Genomic DNA, 25,637 nt, shown 5'->3' on the forward strand with positions numbered 1-25,637 from the left:
TGAAACTACACTCTAAAACAAAGACTTAATGGCCAAAACCTAGGAGTGTGTGAATCTTTTTATTGTGCCTATCGCGACTCAGCATCTCCGCTATATGGTGAGTAGCAAATTTCCTTCTCTGGTACTGTAACATATCAAACTTGTATAGATAAAGAAAAAATCTACTCAAAGAGCTGTGGCAGATGAACTCACATATAAAGGTATTTAAGTTTGAAGTTCACAACCTTTCAGAGCCAGTCACTACTTCTGGTAGAGGGCTGAAGAGGGAAGAAGAGGGGTGAAGGAAAAGGACTGGTGAGATTTAGGAAAAGAGGCACAGTTCACAAAAGTTGCCCAGAACCCCAGGTCAGAGGAGACTTACTGTTCAGGATGAGAAGGAAATACTGATTGTTGGGGACTGCACCAGGTGAGATTTGAAAATCTGAGTGCTTAAATGTGGAAGACAGGATAATGTGCAAGACAGAGGTTACTGCCAAAACAGCATTCACAAGTTAATAAGAAGGTAAAGCTAAGCATGCAGTATGTGATAGTGGCGGGGAGAAAGAAAGGGGGGGGGGATGAGGCAAGTCAGAAAATGAAAGATACAGTGAAAGATATAGGAAACAAAGAAAGTGAAGATAGGAATCGTTACTGTGAAGAAATGCTGACACCAGAGAAATTAATGCAAATTAAGGCCAGATGGGTTGCAGCACCAGTTACCACCTGCAGAGTTCTGAAAAACTGGTGTCTGGGGGAAGAATCCAGATGGCACACATGGTGAAACAGGTGCCAAGGTCAGGACGGTCATATTGTAGAGCATGCTGTGCAGCAGGATTTTGTGTGTTTCCAGAATACACCATCTGACTATGTCCATTCATCTTGACTGATAACTCGGTGTCAGTCACACCATGTAAAACACCAAATAGGGTTTACATAACGGGTGGTAGGTGACATGTCATTTCACATGTTTGATAGTATACGTTTTACCAGTTACAGGGCTGATATAGACAGTGGTAGGGGGGTGCATAGAGCAAGTCTTGCAGCAGGGACAGTCACAGGGGTACGAGCCTTAGGGTAGGGAGATGGGTACAGAAGGAACATAGGGTCTCACCAAGATATTGTGGGGACTGGGAGAGTGATAAAAAGCTATTCTAGGTATGGCACATAAAATGTCAGACAGACTAGATCTCATTTCAGGGCACGATTTTAGGAAGTCACAGCTTTGTCACAGTAGCTGATTAATACATTCAAGATATTATCAAAAATTGATTATTTTCGTAGATTTAACCTATAAAAATTGTTTTTATAGCTGGAAGGACAACCACACCTCTTCCCAGTATTGAGTAAATATGTGACATATTAGGAATCTGTCCACAAGGAGGCTGGCAGCAGCGTGTCACAAGTGAGGCTGTTGTTGGATGCTGTGCCTCTGTTCTCATCGTATCACTCCTGTGGGAGAACGAGTGTTGCACAGACAATCGTCACATTGCACGACCTTTACTGTGACATCTCACAACACACACTGTATCATCTCAGAAGAACTTAAGTTAGGCACATCTGGTTTGAATCATATGTAACAAACAGAATGCAAACAGTTATGCTGAAAAATTCAAACAGTGTTGGAAGGAGAGCTAATTTTAGGATTGGGAGAAATCAAAAAGGGAGTCCCAAAAGGTTTAATTTTGGGCCCACTACTATTGCTACTTTACTATTGGTTACACTTTATATTCATCAAGCAGAACTGATAATTTTTGCATATGATACTAGTTTTGCAATAAATCCTCTTTGAGTGATAGCAAATAAATATTAACTGGTTATGTAAAATGGACTCCACCTAAATTTTGAGAAAACCAACCATATTCAGTTCTGCACAACTAATAATGACATATCAACAATCAATTTAGCACATGAACAGGAGCCAGTAAATGCAGTACAATGCTCCAAGTTTTTGAGTGTGCATATTGATGAAAACTTGACCAGCAAGAAGCTGAGATGCTCAACCAATTTAGTTTAGCTACTGAACCATCGCAATACGTATTCCATGTGGTTATAACTTAAGTGTAACAACTCACAGAGGTTCAGTGGGCAGCTAAACTTGGTAGATATCCTACGCTGAAAAAAGTTATTCTAATTTTGCTCACCAGGTGCATACCTAGCACTATACAGCATCTCGTCAACGTTTCTGGTGCTCATACTCTACAAACTGTGTTAGTGGTGGTTAATAATAAAATCAACATTATGTCTTCCTCACTTATTTTACCTTTTCTCCCCATGTCCTGCTCCTAATCCATTACAAATGGAAACATTTCTAAACATCTTTCTTTCATTCACAGTGCTGGATTTGCACCTAGTAGCCACAACTGGAACCAATTTTTTAAGTGTAAATTAATTACACAGTAACACATTAGAGTATCTACTCAGTTTTGCTACCATACGATAAACCTGATTTAAGTGTCATGAAGTCGTTTCTGAAAGTATTTGTATGGAGTGTAGCCATGTATGGAAGTGAAACATGGACAATAAATAGTTTAGACAAGAAGAGAATAGAAGCTTTCGAAATGTGGTGTTACAGAAGAATGCTGAAGATTAGAAGGGTAGGTCACATAACTAATGAGGAGATGTTGAGTAGGATTGGGGAGAAGAGAAGTTTGTGGCACAACTTGACTAGAAGAAGGGATCGGTTGGTAGGACATGTTCTGAGGCATCAAGGGATCACCAATTTAGTATTGAAGGGCAGCATAGAGGGTAAAAATAATAGAGGGAGACCAAGAGATGAATACACCAAGCAGATTCAGAAGGGTGTAGGTTGCAGTAGGTACTGGGAGATGAATAAGCTTGCACAGGATAGAGTAGCATGGAGAGCTGCATCAAACCAGTCTCAGGACTGAAGACCACATCAACAACAACAATAAACCTACAGTGGACCTCTGTGAGTAGCTGCGCTTTAACTACAACTACACAGTAACTGCTAATGAAATTTTACATAAATAAACCATCAGAATTTGAGAAAAGTAGTGATTTCAATACCTACAACACTAGAGGAAAAAATGACATTCATTGCCTTTTATTGTAGTGTCAGTGGCTCAGAAACAAGTTCTCAATGCAGCAACAAAATTTTTTTATCATTTTCCCAATAACTGTTGTTATAAGAGTTTGAAGGTTGTCAGAAAGTGAGCTTTCAGCCAACTAAGCCTTCATCAGTAATAGGCCACCCAATCACCTCCGCCCCCCCTCCCCCCTCCCCCCCACACATACTCACACAACAATGCTAAGAAAATGCCCACATTTCATTGTGTGAAACCAAATTTTTTAAGACTGCAATTAATTGTTCCGACTGGATCATCAGACTCATAAATATAACAATCTTCCACTAGGTAATGGTGTGGCACAGTTGTTATCACATAAAAATACATGCAGAAGATCGTGGGTTTGAATCTCACCAAATACAATAGATTTTTTAAAAATTTCAATGTAATTTTTTTTTTATTTCTAATACTGTTATGCACCATTTTCAACACCATATTGACATTTTAATTTGCTCTTATCTTTCTTCCTATCATTCTTTTTTGTTTGGAATCTGCTTGTGTCACCTATATCCTGCAACCAAGCGGCAACCAGAAGACACATTGTCTGCCGTAGTTCAGTCACTGGTTCCTCAAAACCAGCTGTCAACAGAACAACTCCCATCAAACCTTGCGGCAGCTGCTTCCAACATTGCTTCACATTACACAATGATTCCCCCATGAACGATGGACCTTGCCGTTGGTGGGGAGGCTTGCGTGCCTCAGCGATACAGATGGCCGTACCGTAGATGCAACCACAACGGAGGGGTATCTGTTGAGAGGCCAGACAAACATGTGGTTCCTGAAGAGGGGCAGCAGCCTTTTCAGTAGTTGCAGGGGTAACAGTCTGGATGATTGACTGATCTGGCCTTGTAACATTAACCATAACGGCCTTGCTGTGCTGGTACTGCGAACGGCTGAAAGCAAGGGGAAACTACAGCCGTAATTTTTCCCGAGGACATGCAGCTTTACTGTATGATTAAATGATGATGGCGTCCTCTTGGGTAAAATATTCCGGAGGTAAAATAGTCCCCCATTCGGATCTCCGGGCGGGGACTACTCAAGAGGACGTCGTTATCAGGAGAAAGAAAACTGGCATTCTACGGATCGGAGCGTGGAATGTCAGATCCCTTAATCGGGCAGGTAGGTTAGAAAATTTAAAAAGGGAAATGGATAGGTTAAAGTTAGATATAGTGGGAATTAGTGAAGTTCGGTGGCAGGAGGAACAAGACTTTTGGTCAGGTGATTACAGGGTTATAAATACAAAATCAAATAGGGGTAATGCAGGAGTAGGTTTAATAACGAATAAAAAAATAGGAGTGCGGGTTAGCTACTACAAATAGCATAGTGAACGCATTATTGTGGCCAAGATAGACACAAAGCCCTTGCCTACTACAGTAGTACAAGTTTATATGCCAACTAGCTCTGCAGATGAAGAAATTGATGAAATGTATGACGAGATAAAAGAAATTATTCAGGTAGTGAAGGGAGACGAAAATTTAATAGTCATGGGTGACTGGAATTCGTCAGTAGGAAAAGGGAGGGAAGGAAACATAGTAGGTGAATATGGATTGGGGGGAAGAAATGAAAGAGGAAGCCGCCTTGTAGAATTTTGCACAGAGCATAACTTAATCATAGCTAACACTTGGTTCAAGAATCATAAAAGAAGGTTGTATACCTGGAAGAATCCTGGAGATACTAATAGGTATCAGATAGATTATATAATGGTAAGACAGAGATTTAGGAACCAGGTTTTAAATTGTAAGACATTTCCAGGTGCAGATGTGGATTCTGACCACAATCTATTGGTTATGAACTGCAGATTGAAACTGAAGAAACTGCAAAAAGGTGGGAATTTAAGGAGATGGGACCTGGATAAACTGAAAGAACCAGAGGTTGTAGAGAGTTTCAGGGAGAGCATAAGGGAACAATTGACAGGAATGGGGGAAAGAAATACAGTAGAAGAAGAATGGGTAGCTCTGAGGGATGAAGTAGTGAAGGCAGCAGATGATCAAGTAGGTAAAAAGACAAGGGCTAATAGAAATCCTTGGGTAACAGAAGAAATATTGAATTTAATTGATGAAAGGAGAAAATATAAAAATGCAGTAAATGAAGCAGGCAAAAGGGAATACAAACGTCTCAAAAATGAGATCGACAGAAAGTGCAAAATGGCTAAGCAGGGATGGCTAGAGGACAAATGTAAGGATGTAGAGGCTTGTCTCACTAGGGGTAAGATAGATACTGCCTACAGGAAAATTAAAGAGACCTTTGGAGAGAAGAGAACCACTTGTATGAATATCAAGAGCTCAGATGGCAACCCAGTTCTAAGCAAAGAAGGGAAGGCAGAAAGGTGGAAGGAATATATAGAGGGTTTATACAAGGGCAATGTACTTGAGGACAGTGTTATGGAAATGGAAGAGGATGTAGATGAAGATGAAATGGGAGATAAGATACTGCGTGAAGAGTTTGACAGAGCACTGAAAGACCTGAGTCGAAACAAGGCCGCGGGAGTAGACAACATTCCATTAGAACTACTGACGGCCTTGGGAGAGCCAGTCATGACAAAACTCTACCATCTGGTGAGCAAGATGTATGAGACAGGTGAAATACCCACAGACTTCGAGAAGAATATAATAATTCCAATACCAAAGAAAGCAGGTGTTGACAGATGTGAAAATTACTGAACTATCAGTTTAATAAGTCACAGCTGCAAAATACTAAGCGAATTCTTCACAGACGAATGGAAAAACTGCTAGAAGCGGCCTCGGGGAAGATCAGTTTGGATTCCGTAGAAATGTTGGAACACGTGAGGCAATACTAACCTTACGACTTATCTTAGAAGAAAGATTAAGAAAAGGCAAACCTACGTTTCTAGCATTTGTAGACTTAGAGTAAGCTTTTGACAACGTTAACTGGAATACTCTCTTTCAAATTCTGAAGGTGGCAGGGGTAAAATACAGGGAGCGAAAGGCTATTTACAATTTGTACAGAAACCAGATGGCAGTTATAAGAGTCGAGAGGCATGAAAGAGAAGCAGTGGTTGGGAAAGGAGTGAGACAGGGTTGTAGCCTCTCCCCGATGTTATTCAATCTGTATATTGAGCAAGCAGTAAAGGAAACAAAAGAAAAATTCGGAGTAGGTATTAAAATTCATGGAGAAGAAGTAAAAACTTTGAGGTTCGCCGATGACATTGTAATTCTGTCAGAGACAGCAAAGGACTTGGAAGAGCAGTTGAACGGAATGGACAGTGTCTTGAAAGGAGGATATAAGATGAACATCAACAAAAGCAAAACGAGGATAATGGAATGTAGTCAAATTAAATCGGGTGATGCTGAGGGGATTAGATTAGCAAATGAGACACTTAAAGTAGTAAAGGAGTTTTGCTATTTAGGGAGTAAAATAACTGATGATGGTCAAAGTAGAGAGGATATAAAATGTAGACTGGCAATGGCAAGGAAATCATTTCTGAAGAAGAGAAATTTGTTAACATCGAGTATAGATTTAAGTGTCAGGATGTCGTTTCTGAAAGTATTTGTATGGAGTGTAGCCATGTATGGAAGTGAAACATGGACGATAACCAGTTTGGACAAGAAGAGAATAGAAGCTTTCGAAATGTGGTGCTACAGAAGAATGCTGAAGATAAGGTGGGTAGATCACGTAACTAATGAGGAGGTATTGAATAGGATTGGGGAGAAGAGAAGTTTGTGGCACAACTTGACTAGAAGAAGGGATCGGTTGGTAGGACATATTTTGAGACATCAAGGGATCACAAATTTAGCAATGGAGGGCAGCGTGGAGGGTAAAAATTGTAGAGGGAGACCAAGAGATCAATACACTAAGCAGATTCAGAAGGATGTAGGTTGCAGTAGGTACTGGGAGATGAAGAAGCTTGCACAGGATAGAGTAGCATGGAGAGCTGCATCAAACCAGTCTCAGGACTGAAGACCACAACAACAACAACCTTCTATTATCCTGAGACACTGCTGGGTTGCAGATAGGCACAACAGGCATATCAAAAAGACTGTCAGAAAGTGAGGTTTCAGCCAATAATGTTTTTGTTGAGGATAGACAATAACACACACACACACACACACACACACACACACACACACACACAACTACCATAGCCTCCAACAGCTTTGAAGTCAGACTACGAGCAGTGGGGCATAATGGGGGAGGTAACTGTGAGGTGGAGAGAGGGTAGGGGAGATAGGTGCATTCAGGACATTAGACAGGGTGGGGTTCAAAATAACAGAAAAGAAGTAAAGAGACTGAGGATGCATTGCTGGAATGAGGACTGTAGTGCTGGAACAGGAACAGTGAAGGGGCTAGGTAGGTAGCGACAGTGACTAATGAAGGTTGAAGCCAGGAGGATTATGAGTACATAGGATATATTGCAGGGCGAGTTCTCACCTGTGCAATTCACAAAATCTGGTGTTGGTGGGAAGCATCTAGATGGTACAGGCTGTGAAGCAGTCATTGAAATGAAGGATGTTATGTTAGGCAGCATGCTCAGCAATGGGCTGGTCCAGCTGTTTCTCGACCACACATAAAATACAGCACAGGGGTTGCAGTTTAGCTATTCCTCCCCCTCCCCATCCCAGCCTCCTCATTACCCCATCACCCAGTCGCCTCTCCCATCATGCACTGCTACTCACAATTTGGCTTCAGCTCCCAGAGACTCCAGTTACACATGTACCAGTTGCGTTTGTTTGAGTGTGCATGTGTGTGTGTTGTCTATTTCTGACAGAGGCCTTACTGTCCAAAAGTACATTTTCTGACATTTTGCTGTGCCCTTCTATGACTCAGAAACTCCACTATATGTTGAGTAGCAACTATCCTTCTCATAATATTGTTTTGCTTTTGTAAATGTTCATCTTATACCTTTATAATGGGTGGCAGGGCAAAGAACCCAGTGAATTTTTTTTAAGTGCATTATCTGAAAACTACCTTGAGCAGTTAAACAGAGAACTGACTCATGGTGATAACATATTAGACCTTCTGGTGACATACAGACCCAAAATATTTGCAACAGTTAATGTAGAACAGGGAATCAGTGATCATAAAGCGGTTACTGCTTCAATGATTTCAGCCATAAATAGAAATACTAAAAAAGGTAGGAAGATTTTTCTGTTTAGCAAAAGTGACAAAAAGTAGATTTCAGAGCACTTGATGGCTTAACACAAAAGTTTTATCTCAAGTACAGATAGTGTTCAGGATCTGTGGACAAAGCTCAAAACCATCGTACAATATGCATTAGATGAGTATGTGCCAAGCAAGATCATAAGAGATGGAAAAGAGCCTCCGTGGTACAACAAATGAGTTAGAAAACTGCTACGGAAGCAAAGGGAACTTCACAGCAAACATAAACATAGCCAAAGCCTTGCAGACAAACAAAAATTACACAAAGCGAAATGCAGTGTGAGGAGGGCTATGTGAGAGGCATTCAATGAATTCGAAAATAAAGTTCTATGTACTGACTTGGCAGAAAATCCTAAGAAATTTTGGTCTTATCTCAAAGCGGTAGGTGGATCAAAACAAAATGTCGAGACACTCTGTGACCAAAATGGTACTGCAACAGAGGATGACAGACTAAAGACCAAAATACTAAATGTCTTTTTCCAAAGCTTTTTCACAGATGAAGACTGCACTGTAGTTCCTTCTCTAGATTGTTGCACAAATGAAAAATTGGTAGATATTGAAATAGATGACAGAGGGAAAGAAAAACAATTAAAATCGCTCAAAAGAAGAAAGGCCGCTGGACCTGATGGGATACCAGTTTGATTTTACACAGAGTACGTGAAGGAACTTGCCCCCCTTCTTGCAGCGGTGGACCGTAGGTCTCCAGAAGAGCATAGCATTCCAAAAGATTGGAAAAGGGCACAGGTCATCCCCATTTTCAAGAAGGGATGTCTAACAGATGTACAGAACTATAGACCTATATCTCTAACATGGATCAGTTATAGAATTTTGGAACACGTATTATGTTTGACTATAGTGACTTTTCTGGAGACTAGAAATCTACTCTGTAGGAATCAGCATAGGTTTTGAAAAAGACAATCGTGTGAAACCCAGCTCGTGCTATTCGTCCACAAGACTCAGAGGACCATAGACATGGGTTCCCAGGTAGATGCCGTGTTTCTTGACTTCTGCAAGGCGTTTGATACAGTTCCCCACAGTTGTTAATGAACAAAGTAAGAGCATATGGATTATCAGACCAATTGTGCAATTGGATTGAACAGTTCCTAGATAACAGAATGCAGCATGTCATTCTCAATGGAGAGATGTCTTCCGAAGTAAGAGTGATTTCAGGTGTGCCGTAGGGGAGTGTCGTAGGACCGTTGCTGTTCACAATATATATAAATGACCTTGTGGATAACATCAGAAGTTCACTGAGCCTTTTTGCGGATGATGCTGTAGTGTATCAAGATGTTGTAACAATGGAAAATTGTACTGAAATGCAGGAGGATCTGCAACGAATTGACGCATGGTGCAGGGAATGGCAATTGAATTTCAATGTAGACAAGTGTAATGTGCTGTGAATACATAGAAAGAAAGATCCTTTATCATTTAGCTACAATATAGCAGGTCAGCAACTGGAAGCAGTTAATTCCATAAATTATCTGGGAGTAGGCATTAGGAGTGATTCAAAATGGAATGACCATATAAAATTAATCGTCGGTAAAGCAGATGCCAGACTGAGATTTATAGGAAGAATCCTAAGGAAATGCAATCCGAAAACAAAGGAAGTAGGTTACAGTACACTCGTTCGCCCACTACTTGAATACTGCTCACCAATGTGGGATCTGTACCAGATAGGGTTGATAGAAGAGATAGAGAAGATCCAATGGAGAGCAGCGCGCTTCGTTACAGGATCATTTGGTAATTGTGAGAGCATTACGGAGATGATAGACAAGCTCCAGTAGAAGACTCTGCAAGAGAGACAGTCAGTAGCTCGGTACGGGCTTGTTTTGAAGTTTCGAGAACATACCTTCACCAAGGAGTCAAGCAGTATATTGCTCCCTCCTTTGTATATCTCACAAAGAGACCACGAGGATAATATCAGGGAGGTTAGAGCCCACATAGAGGCATTCCAACAGTCTCTCTTTCCACAAACAATACGAGACTTGAATAGAAGGGAGAACTGATAGAGGTGCTCAAGGTGCCCTCTGCCACACATCATCGGTTGGCTTGCGGAGTATGGATGTAGATGTAGATTTTGAGACACTGTACACTCCTTTCAACTGCTTCCCCTAAGTCCTTTGTTATCTCTGAAATAAAGTTTTCATTTCTTCTTCAACTTTTTTTTGGATTTCTTTACTGCTTGCTCAGTGTATAGATTCAATAACATTGGGAATAGAGTAGAGCCTTATCTGACTCCTTCCTAAACTGTTGCTGCCCTTCTCTCTGTATTTTGCACCTACTGCCATCAGAATTTCAAAGAGTGTATGTCAGTTATATTGTCAAGAGCTTTCTCTAAGCCTACAAATTATGATTAGTACTAAGGTATTCACAGTGGTAGTAATTGGAATTGCTTTGTATTTGTATATTAGAAGAAAAAGAGCTATTCTGACAAAATTCCTTTGCTCCTTCTCCTATCCTATTCAGTGCGGTTTATATCTAGTACACTGAACAAATTATTTATGTAGCTTTACACTGACAAAATATTTCAGAGGTTGTTTAGTGGTATCTTGTGAGTATTTTTATTACAAGGGATCCACGTGTCTTGTGGCTCATTGCAAAGTAATAATGTAATTATGGTTCATTTGCTTTGTTACCCCATTTATCTTTCCTTCTGTGGTAATATTTTCATGACAGGGGAAATTGTGTAATATGGAATCACCAAAACACACTACACAAAACACAGAGTAATGCAATAAGCCTCAGATGCAGATGTACTGTGATGTGCTTGAAATCACTGGGGAAAGAACTCAGTATTGTGTCAATGTGGCACTCTTTCATTGTGTTCAGTGTACCCATAAATGAGGTGCACATCAGCCAACTCTTCATCAGTAAACCTGTCCATACTACTGTGTACCACCGTTAACGTGCAACCTGGGATAGAAATGAACAATAGCAAATCCAAACTGTTTTGGATAGTGAGCATTACCATTGACAGCAGCAAGCACAAGACACACAGCACATACTGTCGACAACTGCACTGTTGTGTCGGTATGTTCAGTGCATTACACATACAAAAATAAATCTGAGTAAGATATCATCACAGGCACTGACTCCATGGGTCCTGAGGGGGCCCGATCCCCCTCAAAAATTCATTTGGAGGGGTGGAGCTCCCCCTCCCCCAATAATTTAAAAAAGTTATTAGTTATATTATGCTTTGTAAAATCACAAAATTATGTCGGAATTTTTTATTTTCCTTGTTTGATGATAGTTACCTTTTAAAATACATTCAGTAATGAGTTAAAACAAATAATTATTATGGTAGTAAGTAGGTTAACTGAAAAAAAGTTGTGTGAATCGTGATAGTGCTATGGTGGTGCAGGCACACTTAGAATTTTCATCAGGTTACCTCCCATTCGGAAAGTGGGTGCACTCAGTGACTGTTATGTGACATAAATTATAGAGTGCAGCAATCGGTCCTCCTTTTTTAGATTTTATTATGCAAATCCAGATTTCAGCTAGTAGCTAGCCATTCTCAATGCACTATTTTCTGTTCTCATTGCATGTAAGTACCTGTTGTTTGGGCGTAAGTCACAGTTCTTTGAATAGAACTGTGACTGATGCCTGAACAACAGGGACTTACATGCATTCAGAATAGAATATAGTGCATTGAGAATGGCTAGCTACTAGCCGAAATATGGATTTGTGCAATAAAATCTAAAAAAGGATAACTGATTGCTGCACTCTGTAATTTATAAGAAAGACACTTAGAATCTGTCCTGGTGTGCAAACCTTCGGCTAAAGTCTGGCACTGGCAGGCCAGTGCTGTGGCTGCAATGACATCAAAAGGACTGGAGCAGAAGCACCTGGAATGCTCCACCTCATGTCGCCTTGATGTTTTGAGACATTATGACACTGCGGCTATACAAAGCCCATCCTGCTGTCACAGTCATTCAGTCTGGATAGTTTCATTCAGTGCATGCCGCAGACATGTTTAGTTTTCTGACTGTAGTGTTTAGTGGACTATTTTATATGACTATATTTTATTCATTTACTTTAGTCTCTTAGTGTATTGTGAATTAAGTTTGGAATGGATAAATTTGTTACTAAAAGGGCATGCTTGGAAGTTGATGATACTGCAAGTCAACCTCAAACAGTTATTGTATCATCAATTGCTTCATTATCTTCAGGCAAGAACTGTTCACAGCTGAAACCTTAACAATCCAGTAAGGAAATATCATTTCAGAAGTCTTGGTTGATCAAATATACATGGCTAGAATATGAAGCATCTACCAAAAATGTTTTCTGCACAACCTGCAAAGAGGCAGATGCTACAAATCTATTACAATTTTCTTCAAAAAAAGAAGATGCATTTACTTCCATAGGGTTTTCTAAGTAGAAAAAGCTTTTGGAAAATTCCATCTTCATGAAAATACATTTACGCATAAAGAAGGTGTTCTGAAACTAAATTCTGTCACTAACTGAAGTGTGGCCTCCTAATTGAATGAGCAGTTAGATAGTGATAAGAAGAAAGGCTGTTTAGCTCTTGAGACAATATTTACTACTGTGTGATTTCTATGCCAACAAGGACTAGCAATTAGGGGGTACAAAGACGTAAAGCCAAATTTTCTTCAGTTGTTGGAACTCCAAAAGAATGACATACCTGAGTTTAAAGATTGGTTAGGGTGTTTAGGGTATAAGTAGATGACCCACAATATTCAAAACGAGATCATTGATCTACTAGGAAAGTGTGTGTTGAGAAAGGTATTGGCTTCAGTCAAGAAGGCTGAACATTTTTCTATTATGGTTGACAAAACAAGTGATTCTTCAATTCATGAACAAGTGTCATTTTGTATTCATACTGTTGATGATTCCTTAATCATCAATGAAGACTTTATTGGCTTATATGAGACCCCCAACTATGAATCACAATCTCCGTTTAGTATTTTAAAAGATGTTTTTGCTCATTTTCATTTGTCAATGGATAATTTAAGAGGACAGTACTATGATGGTGCCTCGAATATGAGAGGTAAGTTCAAAGGATTAAAAAGGTTAGTTTTGGATGTACAACCAAAAGTACATTATGTGGACTGCACTGCTCACGGTTTAGACTTGGCAGTTGTAGACAGGCCCTGCCATCTTACGTTTATGAGGGATATTATGGCTTTAGCCAAGGACTTAATAAACACTGTAAGGGAATCCAACAAAAGGATGGGACTTTTCGGAAGCATACGCTGTGAGAGCGCCAACGACCAAGCTGGTCTACGACCCCTTTGCCTGACTTGATGGACTACGTGAGCTTCTAGTATATTGAGAATATTGAAAAACGTTGAAGAACTTCTAGAGTTTTTTGAAACATTTTCTGCAGAGGACAAAACAGAGGCAGGTTACAAATGTGAGTCAGTGCTACAGTTAAAGACTTATTTCTTTTTACATCTTTATTGCCAGGCAATGACCCTAGTCGAGGATGTTAATGAAAAAATTAAATGCCCTCATCTAAGTGTTGCTGATTTGGAAAAAAATATATGAGGACTTGATTTGTATATTGAATGGAAGGCATGATAGTTTTGAACACTTTTGGGAATTGTGTTTAAAAGAAAAACCTTCACAAGTTGATGATCCTTCACTTCCTTGGAATCGAAGTATACCATAGAAGTATAAAAACAATGAAGCCAGCTCACCACACACTTTCAGAACCCCAAAGGAATACTACAAAGCTACTTACATTGAAGTTTGTGAAACGGTGCAATTAATGCATTACTGAGTGGGTTGCTTTCAACTGGACTCACCCAGGTCATTGCAGTTGAGCAAGAGTGCTTTCTTTTAGTAAGCAAAGGTGAAACAAATTTGGAAAAGTCAACTGAGTTTTTCAAAAATGACCTAGACATTGAGTAACTGTGCTTACACTTGAATATGTTAGCCGATATCACTAATAAAAAACAACTGGTCTTAAAAAATGTGTGTGATGTATGAAAGTACATTACACAAGAGCCTGCAGTTGGAGAAAAGTTATGTGAAGTAGTCAAGTGCATTAAGCTTCTCCAAGTCGTTGGAATCACAACAGCAACAGCAGAATGGTCATTTAGTGCCCTTAGATGTCTGATGTCATATCTATGGTCAACAATGGAAGAGAAGCGATTGAACAACTTGGCTGCTCTTCATGCCTACCGAGATGTTTTGGATGAATTGGATATCCGACCAGTCATCAATGACTTCATATTCAGTAATCCAGTCAGACAACCGACATTTGCACCTTTTTAAAGACACTCTAGCCCTAATAATGGCATTTAGAGCAATATTAAAAATCTTTATAAAATAGAGAATTGTGTACATACATAATGTTAAATTTTCAGTATCAAAATATTAGTACTAGTTTAGAACTGTATTACTATAGTACTGTATTAGTTATTTTCAAATACTTAAATACTTTTAGGGTGTAGGACCCAATTAAAACCTGCTATTTACATACTTTTTGACTGAAAGTATTAGGCATATGTATTAACTTTATTAACTGTATTAAAGCATTAACTTTGAGATATTGTTTTTAGTTAATGAACCATGAGCCTTATTCAAAGTAAGCTTAAATTAGCTATTTCAGTTATTAATCATAGTGCTATTTCTGTGTGACAGCAATATTTTATGTTTTATTCTTTTAATGATAGATTAAGATTATTTTAAATATAATTTCAGTCTTTTCAGACCTATATATTCACTGCTCTGTAATAGTCTATAAGCATGATTATGTCTATAAATTAAATAAGCTTTTTATGAAAATACCTTGTGTGTTTATGTTTTGTTTCATTTTTCAAAGATGAAAAATGTGTCATGCTTGTCAAGTTTCTCAATGTCGAGTTTTCAAGAGTCCAGTACCAATGTTGTTTATATGACTCTAAAATGCTTAAAAAAACTTCAAAACTCACTATTTTTCATCTAAAATTTAGAAAATTTCCCAGGGAAAGACCCCCAGTGTAGCCCCCCCCCCCCCAATATCTTTTATAAGTCAGTGCCCCTGGATATCATTGGAATTGCAATTAAATAAAACTCAAACCATCTAAACTACAACTATCTGGAACACAGTAACGAGGTATCTTGAACGAAAAGACCTCTACGCAAACCAACACAGATTTTGAAAACATCAGTCATGTGAAATTCAATTCATACTTTTCTCACATGACATATTGAAAGCTTTGGATCAAGGCAATCAGGTGGATGCTGTAGTTCTTGAATTCTGAAAAGCATCTGACTCAGTACCACTTCTACACTTGTTGTCAAAAGTATGATCATATGGGGTATCACGTGATATTTGTGACTGCTTTGAGGACTTTTTTATAGTGAGGATATAGTATGTTATCTTGGATGGAAAGTCATCATCAGATGTAGAAGTAACTTTGGGTGTGCCACAAGGATGTGTGCTGGGACTCTTGCTGTTCATGTTGTATACTAAGGACCTTGCAGACAATAGAAATGATAAATTCAGGCTTTTTGGAGGTGATGCAGTTATCTGTAATGAAGTACTACCCAAAAGAATCTGCATAAATATTCAATCAGATCTTGATAAACTTTTAAAGTGGTGAAGAGATTAGCAACTTGCTTTAAATGTTTAGCAAGTAATATATTGCACTTCACAAAACAAGACAAAAAATGTAGTAATCTAAGACTATAATATCAATGAGTCATATATGAAATCAGCCAACTCATACAAATACGTGGGTGTGACACTTTGCAGGGATGTAAAATGTAATTATCACACAGCTTCAGTCATGAGTAAAGCAGGTGGTAGACTTCAGTTTATTGGTAGAATACTGTCCAATCAATCTACAAAGGAGATTGCTTACAAATCACTTTTGTATCCAATTCTAGAATATGGCTCAAGTTTGTGGGATCCATACCAGACAAGACTAACAGGGGATATTAAACATATACAGAGAAGGGCAGCACAAATGGTAACAGGTTTGTTTAGTCCATGGGAGAGCATCGCAGAAATATTGAAGGAACTTATCTTAAAGATAAGACGTAAACTGTTCTGATAAAATCTGTTAACAAAGTTTTGAGAACTGGCTTTAAATGATTATTTTTGAAATATACTACAACCCACTACATATCACTCACATAGGGGTCATGAGGATAACATTGGAATAATTACTGCACACACAGATGCATTCAGACAATCATTCTTCCCTCACTACATACGTCAATGGAACAGGAAGAAACCCTAATAACTGGTACAATGGGATGTACCCTGTGCCCTGCACCTCACAGTGGTTTGCAGAGTGTAGATGTTTATGTTATACAGATTTATACGAGGAAAAAGGAATTTGTACTGTACAACTAAAATGGTTTGTATTGTTTGATAGTTATTACAGTGCACAGTACATTGTATGTACCTTTATCATTCTAAAATGAATCTGCAGCGAATGTATTAAAACAAAATATCTTCCCATGATGATTGAATACAGTACACACAGTGCTTCATGAGCAATATGGGCATTGTTTTGTTTGAGGTGCCTATCTGTGCAACATACATTAGTCCATGTTGTGGCCTTCACATATACACTGATTTCTTGCTGTATATTCTGCTTCCCCATGTCTTTCATTTTTCTTCTGTGTGTATGTTTTAATTTACTGTGTGGACATGTCTTCTAAAAGGAAATGTGTTTTCTTCTTGATGGCAGACAAAGTAAAAGTTCTTGAACATTTACACAAAGGCATGAGTGGTATGCAGTTAGCAGAGATGTTTAGCATGGCAACATCAAGAAATTCAGACAAGAAAAGGTCATCAATTTTAAAACTCAGTGTCTATCCTTGATGATGAAAATGGGACTTTGTTGAGGAAAGCAATGAAAACAACAAGTAACAAAACTTTACGAGGCCATATTTGTGTTGTTTTTGGAGCAGCGAGCTTTGGGAAACCCTCTTTCAGAGCCAATTGTTTACAAAAATGCAGAACTTTCAGCCTACAAAATAGACAGTTTGTCTTCATTTAAAGTGAGCAATGACTGACTATGAAATTTCAAGGCAAGGCACGGTATTTGTGAGTTGGATGTAAGTGGCGAATAACTATCAGCACACATAAAAGCTACAGAAAATTTTATTGAAAAATGCAAAATTGGGGGAGAATATCATGATCCTGAATTTTTATACAGTGAAGATGAGACAGGCCTTATTTGGAAGGCTCTCTGTCAATAGGAAAATCAAAAAATCCCAGGCTTTCAAAAACGTTAAAAAACTTCCCAACCTTTACAAGAATCAACCAAAGGTCTGGATTATTGCTACTCTCTTTCGTGAATTGTAGATTCAATTTTCACACCTGAAGTACAAGAATACCAAAATATCTTAGGGAAAAAAGGCAGTAAGAAAATGTTCCTGCTGGACAATATACCCACCCATCCCACAGGAAGTCTTCTTGATAGAGATAATGGGCGTTTCGAAATGCTCTTCTTCCCACCAAATATAACAAGTTTGCTGTAGCCAATGGGCCAATCAGTTATCAAAACTATGAAGTGACATTACAGAAGAAAACTGCTAAGACAGCTTTCCACAGAAGATGGAAACTAAGAAGGCATTGCGGTTCCCCACCAAAAATTGAATTTAAAAGGCTGCTCTTACATGGTGGCAGAAGCAGGGAATTTAGTGAAGACAATCACAATAAAAAGGGCTTGGAATAAACTGAAAGGAATTTCAAACAAAGATGAGGTACAGAAAGTTGAAGATGAAAAGAAGAAGCATGAAAAGGAAGAGGAAGAAAGAAGGGGAAGAGGACAAGAAATTACTTCAGGACATAAGAAAGATCCTTTTGAAAATTCCTGGATGTATTAATTGTGGTGCAGATACTGTAGGTGAGTGGCCAGCTTGTGATTCTTTGTATGATAGAGTTCAGATTCTCAATGAAAATGAAATCATTCAAAGTGCGAGAGGACAAACTGATGGCCAGGAGGATGACATTGCCACTGAACCAAATGCGGGACCGTCAGCCAGAGATATGTTTGTATGTCTTGACACTGCACTAACATGGATGGTGTGACAGCCTGACTGTACACAACTGCTCATTGTCAAGCAGATGTGAGACTTGGCTGCAGGAGAATGATTGAAGACAGCAAAACAACTGACATTCGTCTACATGTTCAAGAACTGATGCTGTATCTAACTACAGTACTGTACAAAATCTAAACAACAATGTTTTGTACTCCTTACATTTATGTCACTCTAGTAACACACACAAATTTAGCCTTTTATAAAGATATGATCTGATTTCACGATTTATAAGGAGGTATAAAAAAAACTCAAATAATGTTGCCGCGGGCAGAACTTGTGTAGTATACATTTCTGCCACTAGGCGGGAATAGTGCAACTCATTGCCAGTCCAGTGCCAAGTGTGGTGTCAACCTGGTTTGTTCTGTTCATCTACAGTGATTGTTTTATCTAGGCCTGTTTTGTTCTCATTTTGTTTTTTATATTGGCCAGTTTAAGTGAACAATGTGTAGCTGCAAAATTTTGTTTTCTGTTCAGTTAAAATGTCGGCGAATCTCTTTTATGGGAAAAACTAAAGTGTACGAGTGGTTTGCTCAATTTAAAAATGGTGACATGTTATTTGATGACAAACGTCGTTCTGGACATCCATCAGCTACCCAAATCAAAGAAAATATTGAAGAAATTTGAGGGCTTGTCGTGACACACTGTCGACAGACAATTGATCAACTGCCAGAGATTAGTGGGTTACCTTTGACCTCAGCTCACAGAATTTTAACAGAAGATTTTTGGAATGAAAAAGGTTGCTGCCAAGTTTGTTCCTCAGGTTCTGACTGACAATCAAATGGAATGTCAAGTTGATACATGTTGTGCTTTGAAACAACTGCTTGAAACTAATCCAAATTCTTTGTCAAAGGCTATTATTGGTGATGCATCATGGTGCTACGGTTATGACCCAGAAAGAAAGCAACAGTCAAGTCAGTGGAAGATGTCATTGTCACCCTGTCCAAAAAACGTTGTTGTGTCAAATGAAACATCCTCAAAACAGTGCCAATTTGGTTTTTTGATTCCGAGGGTGTAATACATTCAGAGTCTGTTCCCCCAGGTCAGACCATCAATCAAACCTTTTGTTTGGAAGGTTTAAGAAGATTGCACAACAGAGTTCATCAAAAAAGACTCAACTTGTGGCAGAGAGGAGACTGGTTCTTCCAGCACGACAATGCACCTGCACACACAGCCATCTCTGTTAGACAGTTTTTGTATAAAAATAGCATGATACCACACACCTTACTCACCTGACCTGGCTCTGTGCAACTTTTTCTTATTTCCATACATGAAAAGGGGAATGAAAGGACACTGACCTGATACCACTGAAGAAGGTGAGAAAAAAACAAGGAAGGAACTGCCAGAAATTTCTAATGATAACAACAAAAAATGTTTTGAACATTGGAAGTACAGGTGGGACAAATGTATTAGTTGTAATGGAGAGTAGTTTGAAGGGGATAAGGTTCCTTTGCAGAGAATATGAAAAGATATAGCTTTTAAAAAATAGTTCCAGTTTTTTTGGGTACCGCCTCATATTCAATTACATGGATATTTTATTCAGATCGGGTCCAGTCCCTAGTCATCCAAATAATTGGAGTTCTACTGTATTCTGTAATGTGCTGCAAGAGACAATGGGTCCCTTATATCAAAATACTCAGGAAATACCCCTGAACAACACATTAAAACAGTACAGAACCTATATGGTCACCCCATCATGTCCAGTGTGTTGAGTATTTTTGTATTCTTTTACTTTTTATTCCTCCAAGTTTCATAGGCACTAATTGCTACATGTGGTTTTTATTTGTGCAACACCCAGCAGTAGTAAATTTGCTGAGAAGAATCTTCAGTGCAGCAATTTCAGGTGACACAATGTAGTATTTGATTATACATTTCATAGTCTTTTGATCTGATATCAATACGATTAGTGAGTATCTGATTTTGTCAACTGACTAGACCATTGGGTATTAGGTTTTTCCGACAAATTTGCATGTAAAATGGTTTTTCTGGAAATGTGTATGCAGATGTTTAAGGAAGAGCCAACGTTACTCACCTGAAATGCAGGGTAATGTCCGGTGGAGATGAGGAAAGAGTCCAGGTAGTCGAAGACGCGGAAGGTGATGGCCCACGGCAGGTAGTCCTCCTCCTGGTACAGGTATAGTGAGAAGTTGAGGGCCAGCTCGTAGTCCAGATGGTCGGAACGTGCCAGGCTGAACACATCAGACACCAACTGGGCGCGTGTCTCCCGTGGGACCGCCAGATGGTTGGATGTCAGTTGCTCCTGGATCAGTCGCCAGCTTGCAGTGTCGTAGTTGATGCGGAAGAAGCCTGCAGATGTACCAAGGCACAGGTGTCACACTGTGTGACTATTGCTGTAGTACACAGTAATCACACAAAAAGGGAGGACAGCATTTAACAGTCTTGCAACAACAAGTTTTTTAGGTGAGGAGTATGCAATGGTACCAACTCACATGCAGACTGATGTACCTCCTGATACTTTTAATTAGTTAAATGCACAATACCTGGATATTTCGTAATCTAAGTAGCTCAGTGTCTGCTGCTTTGCTTACATAGACAGCATGACCTGCAGAGATTTTTTGTTTTATTTTTATGTAATCCAGTTTTTACGTTGTTCACACACTGCAACACCTAAGTTTTTCACATTAATTAATGTCATATATGCACGGTCTCTTCCAAATGTACTTCTTACCAAACAGCGATTCTGGTATCCAAAGTTTTCGTTAATCATGCCTTTTGGGTTCTTACAGAGATATTTCCATAGCAACTTTCATCTCCTACCAAATATTTCTTTATGTGTAACTGAGAAGTGAAATACCAATTTTCATAAATTTAGCTTTAAATTTCTTTTAATGTAACAAAACATTTCCTTAAAAATTTGCATCCTCTATTGCACTCCCTTATGGGTTGAATTTCCAGTAACACTGAAACACACAATTTTTTATTTTTTTGTTTCTAACCAAGAAGTCAAATACCAATTGTCATAGATGTAGTTATAAAAATACGTAAGCAGTTCTTTAGTAATTATTTATTTTCAAAAAAAACTTTCACCCAGTATTTTACCACCTTAGTGGTTGAATTTCCAAAAGTGCTGAAACATGTATTTTTTTATTTTCTGACTCGGAAACCAAATACCAGTTTTCATATGTCTAGCTTCAAAATTCCCTGAATAGTGGAATACTTTCAAAAAACCTTTCATCCCCTGCATTGTCCCCTTAGGTGTGGAATTCTGGACAATACCTACAGTATAAGATCCACACCTTGTTCAAACTTCAAGTTTCTATCATCAGGGTTTGGGCAGGGCGATGATGAGTCACTGAATCAGTCTGATCCTGTTTCACTGCCTTAGGGATTGAATTTCTGAAAACAGTGGCATGTGTCTGTTTTATTTCTAACAGAGAAGCCTACTACAAATTTTCATAGATTTAGCTTTAAAAATACTTTCATAATAAAATATTTTCATTAAAAAAAATCACCTCCCATTTCACCTCTTTAGGGGTTCAGGTTCCAAAAACACTGAAAGATGTATTTTTTTATTTGTAACTGAGAAGTCTAACAGTGTTCATAGATGTAGCTTTGAAAGTATTTTAGTAGTTCTTTAAAAATGATATACTTTCAAAAAAAGCTTTCACCCACTATTTCATCCCCATAAGGTTAAATTTCAAAAAATGCTGAAGCATATTTTTCTTTATTATGACCAAGAAATCAAATATCCATTTTTGTAGCTCTAGCTTCTAAATGGTCTTAATAGCAACATTAAAAAAAACCTCTTCATCCCCTATTTCACACTCTTAAGGTTGTAATTTCAAAAAATTCCTTCTTAAACAATGCCTACAGTATAAGATCCAAACCTTATCCAAATTTCTATTCTTAGCAGTTTGGGCTGAGCAATGATGAATTAGTCAGTCAGTCAGTCAGTCAGTCAGGACATTGCCTTTTGCTACTCACTACATAGCAGTGATGCTGAATCACAGATAGGCACAAAATAAGACTCTCACAATTAAAGCTTTCAGCCATTAAGGCCTTTGTCAACACACACACACACACACACACACACACACACATATATATATATATATATATATATATATATATATATATATATATATATATATATATATATATACAACTGCAGTCTCAAGCAGTGTGGTTTCAGTTGCCTGAGTCAAGTGTGTGAGTTGTGTTAGGGTGTGTGTGTGCGCGCGCGTGTGTGTGTGTGTGTGTGTGTGTGTGTGTGTGTGTGTGTGCGTGCGTGTGCGTGCACGCACACGAGCATCTATTTTTGATGAAGGCCTTAATGGCTGAAAGCTTTAGTAGTGAGAGTTTCTTTGTTATGCCTATCTGTGAGTAGCAACTTTCCTTCTCACAATATTGTTACTTATCAGGAATTTGGTATTTATGTACATTGACGAATAAGAGGATAACATACTGAAATGCAAATGATGCTGTTTTTGTTTATTTTGAAATGCCTTTAGGCAAATGTGTGGGTCTACAGTGTTAAGACAGTAATATGCAGGTACTGGCAGCTTCATTATTCAGTGAAATGTAAATGTGCTGTTAGTAATATGAAATTGATATTTGGAGAAACAGGATTGTACACTGTGATATAATTTCATAATCGACTGTCTATTACTGAAACTGTGGGGTCTTATAACAAGATTTATATTTCCACCATCAAACAAAATGTAGCATACAGAGAAATGTGAGTAAGTTATATCTCTGGACACACATAGATATCAAGGAAAAATAAACAACATTACTGGTTAAGCGGTTAACACAAAATAACATGCAATACACAACTCTGACTCTGAACACTTTGTGTCAGGATAATTCTCACAATGTGACTATGTGCTCCATCATGACAGCATTCCCTCCAGCCCCCCCCCCCCCCCCCCCCCCCCACCCACTCCCCATTGTTAATGGTATTGTCAGTCAAATCATACGTTGCACTCCAATAGCATAACAAATCTTGGGTTTGTCTGTTGAAGTGTCACCGGCATTGTCACTGGACAGTGATTGCAGTGCACCTGCACTGGCATGCAGAGTAATGAATGGGGCTCATGTGCTGGTGCCAGACTGTCCAGGTGCTTTGTCCCAGTCAGTGTAGGTGTAGCAGTAAAAGGGCTTTATCCTGTCCACTGACACTGTAGTCATAAATCCAATATCTAACTTAAACTGCTTGTCACCTCTGCTGAGCACATCGTAAAGCCTAGTTTACATGACAACGTTGGGTTACACCACTCATTACATGGAATGAGTTGCATGAAAGTGGTTTCATATATGACTGTAGACATGGCGACACCAGTATACACTTCAATTTTGTCGTTTTGTGGGTCCCTGAGTCGTGTCAGAAATGAAAGTTTTGTCAGCTGCATGTCACATGAGTTGTGAGGGAGTTAAAGCTTGTTGCGTGGAATCCCTGCATAAGAAAAAAAATAAACATGTTTCGATTCATGACTAGATGAAGAAAAGACATCAGCTCGGTTGCTCAGCATCCTTGGTGAAATAATTTATAACGGAAAATTGAAGAAGTTGTTTTAATTATCTTGGAATGTCACCAGAACTGTTCACTTTTCTTCTAAAGAGAGTTAATTATGTGATAAGGAATAAAGGAACTGTAATGCATGAAGCACTGTCCCCAGAACAGAATTTGCATATCATATTGTGTGCGTTACAATCGAGAACACTCGGCACACTATAAGATACGGTTTTAGTTGGTGATGATGCTATTTCATTAATACAATAATTATTACTGTTAATGCTAATAATTATTGAACATTAGCAACAATAATTATTTGAAGTAGGCCACATTAAGAAGAGAAAAGTTTGCAAACTAATCTCTTGAAGATAGATCTGTACAGTGGCAATATTTCAAAATTCTAACATATGTGAACAGGGAGCACCACAACAACATTTTAAATAGATGGATATTGAATAAAGAATGCAGCTTTTTGAATTTGTATAGCCTTCCCTCCTGTCAACAATATTCCTTAACAATCAGTTGGCCAACTCCAACGATGGGATTTTAGTCTTTTAGACATTGCCTCAGCTAGAATTACACTTGCTTGTTTTTTCTTAATTCAGTTGTATATGTGATCCTAACTCAAATGTTTCCCTGCAGCTCACATATTGTCAAACTATCTATTACATGATCGCACATGATGGTCTCAGCGACAGCAAAATGTTACTTATTTTTGTAATCAGTATCACTGAAATCCCACAAACACCTATGCAAAGCATGGATATCCAAAAAAGCAAACATTATTCTCCATTCCCCACTTCAAATTTCAGTTTGTCTACACTCTATGAACACACAACCTCAAAACTCATGCAACTAGTGTCAAAGTTGGAACATGCTGAAAGTTTTTAGTTTCACCAATGAGTTGCGCAAACACGCGGCGCACATGTGCAGTGCCCGGTAGCGCAGTTGCCTGCAGCCAAGTGTCATTGTGTAAACTAGGCTTAAGCTCCATCATAAAGTGGCTGCAATGGTTTACACATGGCATTGTGTAGAACAAAAATGTGCACGCACTTTCACAACTCACTGAAACAAATGGGTTATGAGATTTCTGTGTCATCCTTGCTACTGGATGCAGTTGCCTTAAGTGTGACCACAGCTTAATAATGAAGACTGCTGCTTTAGTATCACACCTGGACTGCTACTGAAGAATTCACTGGGTAGGTTCATCGGTTGTCCATATACCAGTTTGGCTAGTGCAGCTCCTAGCTCCTTTATGTACATGTGGATACCCAGCAGAATGATGGGTAGAGTTTCCATCTGACACTGAAAATTGTGACAATGCAATGATGCCTCCACTTCTCGATGAAACCATTCTACCAGTCTGTTTGCCATTGAGTGGTATGCTGTGATCCTAATCCTCTTTTTGCCCAACAGTATGGCAAAAGCCTCAAACAGATACAATTCAAACTGACTGCCCTGATCTATGGTGATACGTAAAGAAACACCGAAATGTGTGATCCACCCACAGAATGAGGTGGTAGCTGCTGTCTCTGCTGTGGTATCTATTATCAGGAAAAACTCCAGCCAATTAGTAAATCTATTAACGGTGGTAAGACAGTTGGTAAACCCCTCAAATTGTGGTAAAGGTCCTATTATATCCAGGTGTATGTGTTCAAAATGTCGATCGGGCAGTAGAAATGCACCGTGTAGCATGCGAGTGTGCCGAGTAATTTTACTGTGCTGACAGGCAGTGCACTGAGGCTCATAAGTCTTGCAGTCTGTGCCTAAAATTGGCCACACAAAAGCTCATTTGGTTAATGTGGTAGTGCTGTGGACACCTGGAATGAGACAACTGACATAATGAAGTGACGGATTGTTGGCAGAAATAAGCTGTCAAAAAAGGGTGTACTCTTGGCACTGACATGTCAGAGTTATATTGTGATGTTTGCCTGCTTTATTTCATCGCTGACTCCTCAGTGCCTATGTGC

At 38.8% G+C, this 25,637-nt stretch overlaps 1 protein-coding gene across 4 annotated transcripts in view; it reads right to left on the reverse strand.

Annotated features, from left to right (window-relative positions):
- The window catches only part of LOC126199070 (aminopeptidase N-like), a 585,568-nt gene that overhangs the window by 65,856 nt on the left and 494,075 nt on the right, over nucleotides 1-25,637 (reverse strand). For all 4 annotated transcript variants that reach the window (XM_049935786.1, XM_049935785.1, XM_049935787.1 and 1 more), the window contains exon 11: nucleotides 20,224-20,498. In XM_049935786.1, coding sequence (XP_049791743.1) covers nucleotides 20,224-20,498 — 275 coding nt within the window. The remainder of the gene's footprint in view (nucleotides 1-20,223; nucleotides 20,499-25,637) is intronic.

This window comes from Schistocerca nitens, chromosome 8 (assembly GCF_023898315.1).
Source record: "Schistocerca nitens isolate TAMUIC-IGC-003100 chromosome 8, iqSchNite1.1, whole genome shotgun sequence".
NCBI lineage: Eukaryota > Metazoa > Arthropoda > Insecta > Orthoptera > Acrididae > Schistocerca > Schistocerca nitens.